Raw genomic sequence first — 13,677 nt, forward strand, 5'->3', positions numbered from 1 at the left:
TTTTGTTTTGTACTTACAGAATCTGGTTCTTACAAGTGCAAGAACAGAAGGAAAGACTCAGTTGATGTTAAGTCAATAACATCTCAAAGTAGTGATGGTAAGGAAGCAAACTGTATGTACAATACTGTAAATATACACAAATATATATTTATAAATAAATAAAGAACAGACTTGGCTTGGGCAATAAAACTGCAGAACAAAAAAATAACCAGACAGATTCACTGCTGCTTAAACAGAGATTACTTCATTTTTTATAACTGCTGTAAAATTTCATTCTGATTTGCAAAGCAGTGTCCCAGCATAAGTACCAGCGTTGCTATACGGTGCATGACAGTGCTGAATGCCTTCACAGGGAGGAGGAGTGACTGTGCCAAGGGACAGAAGCAGCTTACTAAGAGTGCGTGGTGAACCATTAATGCCACCTCTCTTAGAAAACTGCAGCTTGTGCTCCTGAACACATATTACGGTTTATTCATGTTTAACATGAAGGAGCCTATTGCTGCTGGTTACTTGAGAGCAGTACTTCTGACCCCAGTTGTGACTGCTTACTGGGGTGGAACAATGGTGGCAGAGATTTCTTTCTGCCTGTGTGTAGCGAGAGAAGCACTGCTTGCGGGGAGCAGGAAAGGTTTTCATTAGAGCAACCATACCACCAAGATGAGGGACACACACAGACTTAAAGGAGAAGCCATGTCTGTGAGAGATCCATTGCATCAAAGGGCATGAAGTGTAAGTACAACTCCATTCTGAAGTGAAGGATGGATGGAAAATCTGACAGCAAAAATAAGGGGTGGCTGCCAAGGAGGCAGACAACAGTACAAGAAATGAAACTATGTGGTACATTCAGAAAGAACTTGCAGGAGGAAAACCACAGGAGAAATGGAACACGAGGCTGTATTTCATTGTGCTATGCCCTGGCCTTCTGCACTCTTCAGATGCTGTCATCTGATTCACACTCTATGGCTCTTTAATGGCAGCTCCAAGTTTACAGACCCGACGCTACTCCTCAATGGCACGGATTCATTCTATGACAATAGAAGCTCCTATCACAAAGGTGAGTCCTGAGCACTGACTTTTCCACAAACTCCAGAGTTTCGAGTTGCTCTCATAGGGAAGTATGTAGTTTCTGGACAGACAGAGGCTTCCTGCACTTTGTATTTAACAGAGTGATATAAGTAATTTGTTTTTCTTGGCACTTTCTACATCTCATCATGGCATTCCAAATGCTAGTCATAAGGAAGTATATTAAGGAGAGGAGAAGAGTGCCCTGCTACATGCATGGCTTCTGGCAGGAAGGGGACACTGCTCTGTTGGGTCATGTGTGAGTAGGAGGATGTTCCTCCAGTCTCACCTTTGCTCTCACTATTGATATTTATAAGATACCCTGCAGAAGAGGGAGCATCTGCACCATCTTCTGTCTCCCCCAATTTCTGCAGCCTTTCTTCACTCTGCCACACAAATTCTGCTGTCACAAAACAGCTGCACAGTCACTTGTAACACACCAGGGTGTCTTCCACTTTCAAATAATTTTTTCCTCTCTCCCTATCTTTTCTTGCTATCATCAAGCTCTCACTTCCCAGCACCACTGTGACTGTAAGAGCAGGTGGCTGCTTTACTTTTCCTTATCCTCAATCATACCCGCAGGGAGGCTTGTAGTGGCTGTGCAGCAGCCTCTGGCTCCTGGAGAAGACAGCACTGGGACTTTCTTCCCATCATTCTTGGCAGAGCCAGGACCAGTCACTGCTGCATTTCCAGATTGTGGCTGAGGAAAAGTGTGGGTTTCAAAGAGCCATCCTCTTCTCCTACAGTCCAGTACCTTCTGCTCTCTGCCCTTGACTTCTACAAGGAGAATATCATGGTATAATATCAGCATATCTGAGCCACATCCAAGAGTTTGTTTGTTTGGATTTTCCTTCAGGGATTGAAATATTTGTTTCAGAGCAGACCTGGATATGCTGAAGTACTGGGACATTGCTGGATTTTGGTCTACTCACTGGCAACTGTTTCACACCGTTCTACTTCCACTTCCCAGGAGTTTGCCAGTTAAAAATAGCAGACAGATACCAGGAAATCTGAGCACAAATTTACATTTTCAGAGTTGTACTTCAAGGGTTGTGGAGACTTACATTGAATTGGATGAGAATTAGCATAATCGAGACAAGTATAAAAATTTTGTAATAAGAAAAAGATGCCATTCACTTTTCTTTGCCTGCCTCCTTAATCTGCCTTCAGGTCATTAACATAATTAACGCTGCCCAGGAAAACAGCCCGATCACAGTAGCAGAGGCATTGGACAGAGTTCTGGAAATCCTGCGAACAACAGAACTTTATTCCCCTCAGTTAGGTACCAAAGATGAAGATCCTCACACAAGTGATCTTGTTGGAGGTCTGATGAACGTGAGTAAAATTAGTAAAGACAAAACTGCTCAACCAGTGTCCTAGATCACAATTCACTGCTTTGCTCTGCTAAAATTTCCCAAGCAATGGGAAGGGGACTTGTAATTCATCACCATTTCAGTTAAGCATTTTGGCCTCTTTACTAGCAGTACTGCAGGATGTAGTAACCTATGGCCACATTTCAGTCCACTGTGCACATTCATCCTCAGATACCAGTGAACAGACTTGCCACCAGAAACTATATCCAATCTCTCAGAAGATACTGAAGGAGATACTTCATAGAAACTATAGAAGCTTATATGGGATTAGAGAGATTGCTTTATAGTTAGTCCAGTGTATCAGTGAGGTTGTTTAATCAAGCTCTAATTTTGGTCCTGCAACAGCTGCAAGAGACAAACTGTCAAAATTTTGTCATGGATTTACTCATTTTTAATAGACACTGAGCTAATCCCCACCAAAATAATATAAAGAAAATGAAAAATAAATTATAATCGCCAATTTGAATGATGGAGGTGCCAATGAGAGGGTCAAGGTGGGCAATACTCTGTGTATTTAATATCTTTTCTGGAGATCTCATACCAGTGTTCCAGGGATCCTTTCATGTTTGTTTTGAAAGACCCGAAAACCAGGATTATGCCATAGTGCTGCAATAAGAGCATTGCTTTTAGTACCCAGGAATAGTACCTAAAATGCATGTAGTGTTTTTGAAACTAGTGATACAAAAAAACTAAGATAAACTTGCTTTCTTTTCCAGGATGGTTTGAGAAGACTGTCAGGAAATGAGTATGTGTTTTCTAAGAGTAAGCTACCATTTTAAACTTCCCTTTGCACATGTGACTTCTTTTGTTAGTACCACTAACATACAGCTTCAGGCTAATTTGCAGTGGAATATATGTCTGTGGAAATGGCTGTCTAAATGACTGCAGCAGAAGTGCCAGGTTGCCTCAAATTTGGTGTTGAAACGGGCTCAAACAATTAAAACAAATTGTCACTCAAAGAAATGTTCACTGATCTTTTTGGTTTATGTTCAAATGCTCTGTAATAAACCTTTCTATTATAGGCATTTACAGACTTTTTCATGTAAGGAAAAAAGTTGTTTTTCTTGAAAAAGAATTGCTTTCTAAATGGAATTCTCAGGAGGGGCTGTGGTAGTGTAGAGGGAATAACCCAGAAATGTGTTAATTCCCAAATTCCATTTCAACAGATATGAACCTGAGCCATACTCACCTTCCAGTGCCAAACACCATCAATGATGTTCCACCCTGTATTGCACAGCTCCTAGATAACGAGGAAAGTTGGGACTTCAATATTTTTGAGTTGGAGGCTGTTACAAATAAAAGGTATTGGACTCCTTTCCCTGGGTGCCCAGAGAAATTTTGTTGAGGAGCTGTAGCTCTGGAAAAACTGCAGCAAGACACAGCAAATCTGTGAGAGCTGTCTTGCTTGACACAGATCCACTCTGTCCCAGTGACACTGTTCAATGCCGTCTGATGTTGCCCTCCAGATGGCCCTTTTTCTTGCTCATGTAGAAATGGTCCTGCTGGAAAAGCAAACCTCTCCCCTTCCTCACCTAAATCATCCCACAATTTGGGAAGATCTAAGGCAACTGCAGCTTTTGATTATAGGGATAAAAAAATGGGATGGAGGATAAACCAGTGATAGGATCAACTGACTGGGATTTTAAAGCTTATAATGAAAACAGACGTCAGTAGTTTTGCGGTCATGCAGACCACAAAAATAAGCACGTCATCCAGACAGAAAAGTTGCTTTCATTCCAAGATGCAAAGAATCAAACAGACTACTTGTTCTTATGTACCCTCTTTGCATAAAATAGCCATTTTAAAAATTTGCATTTGCCTGGTTTTAATCTGCAGATGTTCGGGTTTGGTTATGCCTTTCTCCACTCACAGGCTCTGTAAGACATCTTGCAGGAGGGAAGAATGTAACTGATGGATAGGACTCTCTCACAGGCAACACAGAGTAAAAGACAACCTAGAGTGGATTTGGTTTTAAGAATCAAAAAGATTAGAGGTTGTACTCTGTTTACTGTTTCACACTTGGGATTCCCAGCATTGTACACACACACCCACACCCACACCCACAGAGCACTTTACAATTGAAATTTGACCTTTTTTTGGCTTAGGACTTCTTAGCCTTTGGCATATGCTCATGTCATGTTCAGTCTGCTTTTTCTTCTCAGGAAAAAAAAAAATGGAATTTTGTTTGATTGACAGATACTAAACACACACAAAAAAAGGGTTTTAAGATGTTTTCTCTGAAGCCACAGGAATTCTTGAAACTGATGGAATTGTACAATTTCTACAAAACATTAAAATGACATCTGAAAGGATGATAGATGCAATCACTTGTAACCTTGGCCCAGCTTTTTAGAGGTGATAGATATGCAACTTAAAAACTCAAACTTTACCCCCCCCCCCTTTTAAAAGTCTTGGTTTCTTTGTTCAATGTATCACTTTCAGAACATCACAAGTTCCTATTTTACAGCAGTGCTTTTTTCTTCTATTGTTTTTCAGGCCATTAGTGTATTTGGGCTTGAAAGTTTTTGCCCGGTTTGGGGTCTCTGAGTTTTTAAACTGTTCGGAAGCAACACTGCGGGCATGGCTGCAGGTCATTGAAGCCAACTACCATTCCTCCAACTCATACCACAACTCCACACATGCGGCAGATGTCCTGCATGCTACTGCCTTCTTTCTCGGGAAGGAGAGAGTTAAGGTAGAACCATCACCTAGGAGTTCTTTGGGTTAGGATTTCAGTGTGTTTGCCATTTTATGTGTGTCATCCAGAAGTCAGATGTTTAAATAATGGTCCTGGCTTCATAAACTCTCTCTGTCCTTGAAGTCTTCCTGTGATGCAAGCAGGCCCACACAGTTTCTCTAAAGTCTGTTTATACAAATTTACATTTTAAGTAGCAGTGATGGAGGTGGGGAGGGAACCTGGCTCTTTTCTGTCTTATGTTAACTGGCTGTAGGTAACAGTTCTTAATAAAGCTTCGCAAAAGCTTTGGAGAGGGAGGTGTGAGTTATTCTTCCTGGTACTCAGCTATGGGACATGTGAGAAAGATTCAAAGCTGTGCCAAGGGAGGTTCAGAGTAGACATCAGGAAACATTTATTTTACTAAGTGGTTAAATGCTGGAACAGGCTTCACAGAGAGGTGGCTGATGCCCCGCACCTGTCAATGCTTAAGCAGCATTTGGACAATGGCCATAATAACATGCTTTAACTTTTGTTCAGTCCTGAAGTGGTCAGGCAGTTGGCCAATGATCATGTAGGTTACTTCCAAGTGAAACAGTCTACCCTATCCTGTGCTAAAACATAAGGTGTGTGAAGCAGAGTCAATAAAGATACATTCAGGCAAGCATACAAAGTGGAAGGAAACCACTAGGTCATCTATCCATTGAAGAATTCTATGTGAAGATGTTGCTCAGGTGACAGCAGTGTAAAAAGCTTCCTTAAAGAAAGCATATGTGGATAAGGGTAGGAGCGGAAATTTTGTGGGAGGTGAATGGAAAATGACTGCAAGGAGGTAGCTTGCCTGCTTAAGTTTACATTTGTGTAATTGTGGGTACCTGGAAGTTATCAGAAAATATTTATTGTAATTTTTGTGCCACATTGTAATTTTTCTCTCTTCCTATAGGGAAGTCTGGACCATCTAGATGAGGTAGCTGCATTAATAGCTGCCACCATTCATGATGTAGACCATCCTGGACGGACCAACTCTTTCCTGTGCAATGCAGGCAGCGAATTAGCTGTCCTTTACAATGACACAGCTGTATTAGAGAGTCATCACACAGCACTGGCGTTTCAGCTTACAACAAAAGACAGCAAATACAACATTTTCAAGAATATTGATAGGTGTGTCTGCTGGACAAGGGCAGTGTCCATGTGTGGACTGCTTATTTGGCAGTTTGGGGCAAATTGAGAGTCTACCTTCTAAACAGGAATGCATAGTTTAAATACAGATAATAAAATTTAACCTCTTCTGGAATCCTATATAGACATGATTTATAAAAAGGTTTTCATCTCCCCCTCACCAGCTCTGTCCTCCAACTTGTAATTATTGAAAGCTTAGAGAGATGTTTATTAATCTTTTATGAATTCCATTAACTTGGTCGAGTTAACAGCCTCAAGGCTGCATCTTTGCTCACTGCCTTTTCATTGAAGGAGCCTGGGCACTACATTTTTGGTATATGTTTTACACAACAGCATCTGGATGCTGCATGTTATGTCTGCACAAGGTCCTATGCATCCCAGCACTACTGCATTCATGTGGAATTGAAAGGGTGGTAGCAGAGGACATGAAACTCTGGGAGAGCTGGAAGCTCCCTGTGGTTGGCTGGGCATGCAAGTAGCCCAGGTGTTCCCACTGCATGACTCCAGATTTTGTAGGGACAAGGTGAGAGAGAAAGAGCTCTGAAAGGGAAAGAGCCTGACCCCAAAGAGATAATTAAAAAACCTGAGATTTGTATTCCAAGCTAACTAACATACAGCAGAACATACATGGACACATTGGTGCCATTCCTGGAGAAGTTATCTTAGTCTTACAGCATTATGAAACTGAGATGTAAATTGTTGCTGATTTCTCAGGATTTTCATTAGGTAAAAATAACAGAGCAGGGGAGAACTTGGAGAGGCATGATCTTGTACATTCCTCCATCCTTAGACTGTTCCTAACTCTGAAGGTGCCAGCTGTGGCTGAGTCCCTGAGCAGTGTTTTGTAGCAACATGTGGGTAGGGATGAGGAAAGGGCAGAGTTCTGTCTGGCAAGCTCATGAGCAAGAACTCTTTTTCTTTCCTAGAAATCGCTACCGGACATTGCGACAGGCCATTATTGATATGGTTTTGGCAACAGAGATGACAAAGCACTTTGAGCATGTGAACAAATTTGTGAACAGTATCAACAAGCCTATGGCATCTGAGGAGACCAGCCCACATGTAAGTGCTTGCAGGACTTTATGCCTTCAGGCATTTCAGTGAGGTTCTTTCCAGACAACCTTAAGTATCATTTTCATTCACTTTGCATTAATTTGCATTATGGCAATGCCCAAATGACACAAATGGATTTGTGGCCTCACACAGCAGTGTGAAAAAATACGCTTTTTCTCTTTTCTGCTCTTAGTTCATTTAAACACTTAATTTTATAAGCCTTGTGTTAAAAGCTATCTTGTATTCAGGAAATATATGAGTGGATGTTATTTTACATGGAAAATTCTGTGCATGGAGCCAGGTTGGCACCTGTTCCTATGGTCCTGTCTCCAAACAGTGGGATTTGTCTGAGCCCAGGATGGTAACTGAAGAACCTTCTCGACAGTTTTGTCTCTGTGTAATCTGCCCCGAGGAATAACTTCCTGAGACCTCGGCACTCACCAAGAGATGTCCAGGCCTTTTTGCATAACAGTTACAACTCTCATGCTCCACCAGGGTTTATTTAATAAGCTGTCTCTGAGTTTCCCATCCCCTCCTTACCTTCTCTTGCCCCCTCTCGAGGCTGAGCACCCAAGACCTGACCAGGTTCTCCAGGGCACCTGGAGAAAGACTATCTGAGGAAACTATCTGTTACCTGAGGAAAGACTGTCTTAATGCACCTTAGTGAATATAATGCTTTGTTGGAAACATGAAAAAAAAAAAAATCAGACAAAACTGAAGGTCAGCAATGCTAAAACCAAACAGAAATATCTTCTGTTAGCTATCCAAAATAGGACTTTGTACTGTAGACTGTCATGGGTACCATTTACAACTTTTAAGACAGCATTCTGTCATCTGAAATTACCTGCTTCTAGGGACTGCTGAGCTCCACTCTCCCACAATATGAGCTGGAAACCACAAGTGCTGCTGAACTTATCTCAAAATAAACGTGAAGGACAGAACCACTTGCACCACAGACTTCTTCTTTTCCCTCAGTATTAGGTTGTTCTGTTCTTTACTGTTAGCCGTGGCTCTTTCTGGTTTTGGTCTTGAACAGCAGTTAAGGTACAGGGTTAACTTGACAGCTCTTTGTTGGGCTACCCATGCTGAAAAAGGATTAACTGCTAAACATAAAGTTAGAAGATTAATGCCTGAATTGCAAAAGTCACAGCAAAATAGTTCCCCACAAGCCACAAATATATTTAGTTGTGGTCGCAAAAAGTACTTACATTCAGTTTCTGACTCAATAGTTGAATTTAGCAGTGGAGGGAGGCCAAAATCCCACAAATATATTATTTTGAGAATAGCATTAATGCCATGTGAGCCGAGGTGGAAGCCTTTCATTACTCCATAATTTACCTGTGCCTTCTAAACTGCTCAAGATCCAGAATATGATGCCATAGCAGACTGGGAACAATACCTTATCGCCACCACCTGGTCTCCAGTTTGGTATTCTACTGTCTACTGTCTAACAAGCAGAGAATTTCTGCAGTCAATCTGCTGCTCCTGTGATTTCCTACTGTTAATCTCATAGATTATGTAATATTTCACCCTCACCAGGAACTGAGATCAAAGATTATTCCAGGTTGAAGTTCAAAATCTGAGACAAAGAAAGCTGTTCCACTTGGAAACATTCTGGAACTGAATGTCAGAGACCTGCTTTTCTGTCTGTAAAAGAAATAGTGCCAGTCAATTCAGCCCCATGTCTGCCTCAGTTTTCTCATTTAGGAATAAAAAATCTAACTCCAGAAACTCTTAAGTGAAGCAGTCCCCTACCATCACCATCCCTACATTTAAACATTCAGAAGTGAGGATTGTTTGTGAGCTTACAGTTGGTGAATGCATCCCCTCTCATGAGATGCATCCTCTATCAAGGGATTCATCCCCAAGAGGACCAGGCTGGGATGCAGAGAAGGTAACACCCTACCTGATAAAGAGCCTGTGGCACTTTTTTTCCGAACTTTGATACTAATTTTGAGAATGACCACAACTGTAATATGTATTTGGATTAACGCTACTTACTTAGCAAGGCACCAGTTCTCAGACATCACCTTCTTCTCCGTGTTCTTGGTGCTCTGCATGAAACTGGGTGCCTGCTTAGTGCCTAAGTCTGGTAGAGTTGATAATGATGCCCTCGGTCCTGCTAGCAGGGGATGTAACCAACTCTCCTTTACAGAATGATGGCAGCAACACTGAATGCACAACCAACATAAAGAATTTTCCAGACAACCAGACACTGATCAAGCGCATGATGATTAAATGTGCAGATGTAGCAAATCCATGTCGCCCCCTAGAGCTATGTATTGAATGGGCAGGTAGGATTTCAGAGGAGTACTTTGCACAGGTATGTATATTTTTATGACTTAACTATTACATTATATAAAGAAGTGCACATTGGCTGATCTGCTGTTCCACATAGGGTCTGCCTATAGTGTCACCACAGAGTCCAGATATATGTTTTTTGTTTGCAGTCTGAACTGGCCCCTCAATTTCATCCAGAAGAATTCACTCCAAGCAGTTAGCTAGTTTGCTTATCATGAAGCTTGTTGTCCAGACGGGTGGAAAGGAGGTTTTACACTTTCATGATCTGACCAAAATGATTTGATTAGTCCTACTCAAGTCAACTGGCTGAAATTCAAGATGGTCAGCACTCTAGCTTCCTGTTCCAATACCTTCCCTCAGATCAATGCCTCAGCTGAACTACTGGGATTGCCCTTTCTCTTCTAAGATGGAACCTCAACTACTATACAGTAGGCAGAAAAGTAGTGAAGGCATGTGGGCAGTGTAAATACTTACCACATGGGATGTGTCCAGACAGTACTGGAAGCTCACCTTTCCTTCTTCACATTCAGTTTTTCTGCCAGAAATGCAACCAGCTTCCTGAAACACTCTTTTACCTCTTTAATTAACAACTCATAAAATCTTAGCTTTTATTTCCCAGTAATGGTGTGAAATAACAGCTATGAATGGAGAGAAAGAAAAGTGGGCATGCCTACCCTTCATATTCACACGTGATAGTTACTCCTGAAAGAAAATTGTAGCTACTATCTGAAACATGTCTGAATTTCATTTTAATCATAGTGAATAAATTTTGCCATGTCCTAAGAAAAATCAAAGATCACTTACGTTGTATCTCCCTAGCAGTCAGGGTATCATAAATGAGCTTTAAATTGCCCAAATTAAGCACTAGCCTGCTTGCAGCAATGTGAGATTCAGAGAGTTGTTCTCCTGTTTATTCACCTCTGCTAATTTTGGAGACTGTTCTGCTGCCAATTACTGTTTTAAATGTTGCCTGTGCTACTTAAAAGGGAATGTGTTTCCAAATTACATTCTAAGAAACTGCTGAGGTGATTTTCTTGCAGCACAGTGGGTGCAAGAAAACCAGGCCTCTTCCAGTTGGGGACAGAGTTAAAGGGCTTACCTATACTTTCCTTCACCTGATAACCTGATACAAGCAGAGCAAGTAGCACCAGCAACAATCTCTTCTTACTTAAAAGACAAATGGTTTGTAACACCCACTACAGATGTGGAAAAATGAGGGATCGAACCTGTTCGCTGCTAAAGTACTCCACAGCGCCATTTTCCATATTTTTAGCTGGTGTACCCTAATCACCAGATTACAGCAGCTTGTCCTGTTGGAGCTAAGTGCAATCACAGGACTGCAGTAATGAAGAGTACTTGTGAAAGGGAAGAGATGTTGATTTCAGTTCCTGTTCCAGACAAAATAACACACATGAAACTAAGGTTCTAAGGCTTGTCTCAAATCTCCTATTGCAATTAATGTAATGCCTTGACCTCTGCTATTCCAGCACAGAAGTCAGCAAAGCTCTAGTTGCTAACTGGAGTTTTGTCTTCTTAGACTGATGAAGAGAAGAGACAGGGCCTGCCTGTTGTAATGCCAGTATTTGACAGAAACACCTGCAGCATCCCCAAGTCCCAGATTTCCTTCATTGATTATTTTATAACAGATATGTTCGATGCATGGGATGGTAAGTACTGATTTTTCTTCCTTCCTCTGACACAGAGATTCAGAGATTCCTACAGTCCAAAATTACTAATATCAAGGTGGCCTTGCTTCCACTTTTTTCAGAGACTGTACCCATATATAAGCAGTACAACACAAGACATTGTGCAATCATGACACTGAAGTCTGTTTCACTGCACACAGTGTAGCTGTGCACTTACCAGGCAATCTGTGTAGAGAAGTAGTAATGGCTTATAACTAAGCTTTTTCTTTCATCTATGTGTTTTTTTCCTTTGGCACTGTATTTCTTCTGAGCTGCAGAATCTAAGACCACCAATGGCTGCATGTTAGCATAATTTAATGAAGTCACCATGCATTTGGAAAGGGATTTTCTTGAAAGAGAATCACACACACACACACACAAAAATCTTTCCCCTTTTAGTATTACTTTAAGGAATTGGAAGAACAAAAGAGAGTAGGAGAATGCCAATTTCAGATCAGGCTGGGCTGTTCTTCTGCTTTCTATAAACATGGTAAAACTCTTTTTCCTATTCTTTCAGCATTTGCACATCTGCCAGTTTTGATGCAACACTTGGCTAATAACTACAAACACTGGAAAACACTGGATGATTTGAAGTGCAAGAGTCTCCGGCTCCCATCAGAAAACAACAACTGATACTCAGTCAAGAAAACCAGACCTCTTGCTCTACCAGTTTCACTGTGAATCACTTACAGAAACTCTTGGCTACAAAGGGGATTAATGTTGCTTTTCCAGTGAAATTAAGACTGCATGACAAGAAGGAAATATTTTACTCATTTTTAAGCTTCTATTAATTCTACAGAAAAATGTTTTTAGAGGCTATATAAACCACAGATGACTAAGTGCTCTTCAGAAATAATATTTTGTGGCAGAAAATGTACTTCTAAAACTAGTTTCTAATACTGAATATGTACTTGTTGAATCTTGTAGTTGATACAACTGTACTCACTAACACTTTACACAACTGTTTTTCAGAGAGAGGGGTAATCTAGTCACCAAGAGAGTAAGAATAGCCTAAGAAATAAGGACAGAAACTTCCCACTTATTTAGCATAAATTTGTTCCAATTCTGTCAATGTTCTTCAGCTCTAGGAACCATACTTGTGAAGAGAACATGCACAGCAAAACAAGTAAATTTTAATAAATTGGATACATAAAAAACCCAAACATGACACCTTTTAAAACACCTTCTTATTACAGAGACTCTCTCACAGCACCACCTGTTCTTTCTTTTCTATATAAAATCTTGGTAGGAGTCAATGTTCTCTAAAATTGATCATATAATACAGGAAAGTAAGCATGCTCTGTCTAGGTAGTGCCATCCACATGGCTCTCTGCCATCTTGCAGATGTTATCACAAAAGTTTTCATCAAATTTTACACAAAAAACTATTGTGGCACTTGATCACCATACTTTTTTATAAAAATGGTGTTTGTAAACATGGTCATCAATTTATTAAACTGATCTAAATTTTATGTCAAGTTCATTTTTTGTGCTACTTCTAGGATGAACCTATCACTTTTTTAAAAGAACTTTCCAGGCTATAATTTATAAAAACATGACAATTTGTACTGCTTTATCCTCCTAATAATATGCTCATTGGTTTTATGATGTAAGAAATATGTATATCAGTTGGAAATCAAACATAGTTCTTCATTAGTTCCAAGATATGAAATTTATGCTAAGGCTTCCAAAGCCCAAATGTGTATTTTTGTACATCTCATTTTAATCACATGCAGAACATGAGTTTAAATTTTAGACTATTCTCAGACTATTTAGTAAATAAGTACTAGCAGAACTGCTGATTTTTAACACTGTGCACTCCAGGCTGCAAGCAAGACTGTCAAAGCTGTGGCTGCAGTTAAAGAAGCAGTCCACCTACCCTGTGCTGTATCAGAAATCAAACTGGGTAAAGGAAAAGGGGAAAAAAAGCAAACAGCATAGATTGCTATGGAAGAATAGTGACAATGCTGTTTACTGCAGGTAGATTACATATGTGCCAACCTTTTTTGTATGTTTTGTACCAAGTTCTGAAACAAAAGGCAACATTCATAAAATGTATGTGCAGAAGAATGTATAGAGGCTATATTTTTGTTAGAATTGTAACAGATCCTTACTTTTTTCACAGCCAAGGCAGGTTGCTGTGTATCAAAATGCCGCATCGTGTATATTTGAAGAATGGTGTTTCTGGTGAAGCATGGTTATTAATTCTTTCCTGTTATCTATGGCAACATTCTTCAGTGGATTTTTATTCAGAGAAGTTGAACCTCTTTTTTAATACTGTATACTGTTTGCTTTTACCATTTCTTTATTTAGAACTAGTGCTCTTAGTGGTTGTACCTTAACTATTCTGA

The 13,677-nt window shown here is 40.3% G+C and overlaps 1 protein-coding gene across 1 annotated transcript in view; it reads left to right on the forward strand.

Moving 5' to 3' along the window:
- The window catches only part of PDE8B (phosphodiesterase 8B), a 69,347-nt gene extending 56,598 nt beyond the window's left edge, over positions 1-12,749 (forward strand). Inside the window, exons 12-22 of the mRNA XM_058043138.1 lie at positions 20-97; positions 978-1,054; positions 2,233-2,397; positions 3,152-3,197; positions 3,602-3,737; positions 4,932-5,130; positions 6,053-6,270; positions 7,215-7,350; positions 9,497-9,664; positions 11,180-11,309; positions 11,845-12,749. Of these exons, the coding sequence (XP_057899121.1) occupies positions 20-97; positions 978-1,054; positions 2,233-2,397; positions 3,152-3,197; positions 3,602-3,737; positions 4,932-5,130; positions 6,053-6,270; positions 7,215-7,350; positions 9,497-9,664; positions 11,180-11,309; positions 11,845-11,960 (1,469 nt within the window). The 3' untranslated portion in view covers positions 11,961-12,749. The remainder of the gene's footprint in view (positions 1-19; positions 98-977; positions 1,055-2,232; positions 2,398-3,151; positions 3,198-3,601; positions 3,738-4,931; positions 5,131-6,052; positions 6,271-7,214; positions 7,351-9,496; positions 9,665-11,179; positions 11,310-11,844) is intronic.
- The last annotated feature ends 928 nt before the right edge of the window (positions 12,750-13,677 follow it).

Source organism: Melospiza georgiana, chromosome Z (genome assembly GCF_028018845.1).
Source record: "Melospiza georgiana isolate bMelGeo1 chromosome Z, bMelGeo1.pri, whole genome shotgun sequence".
Classification (NCBI taxonomy): Eukaryota; Metazoa; Chordata; class Aves; order Passeriformes; family Passerellidae; genus Melospiza; species Melospiza georgiana.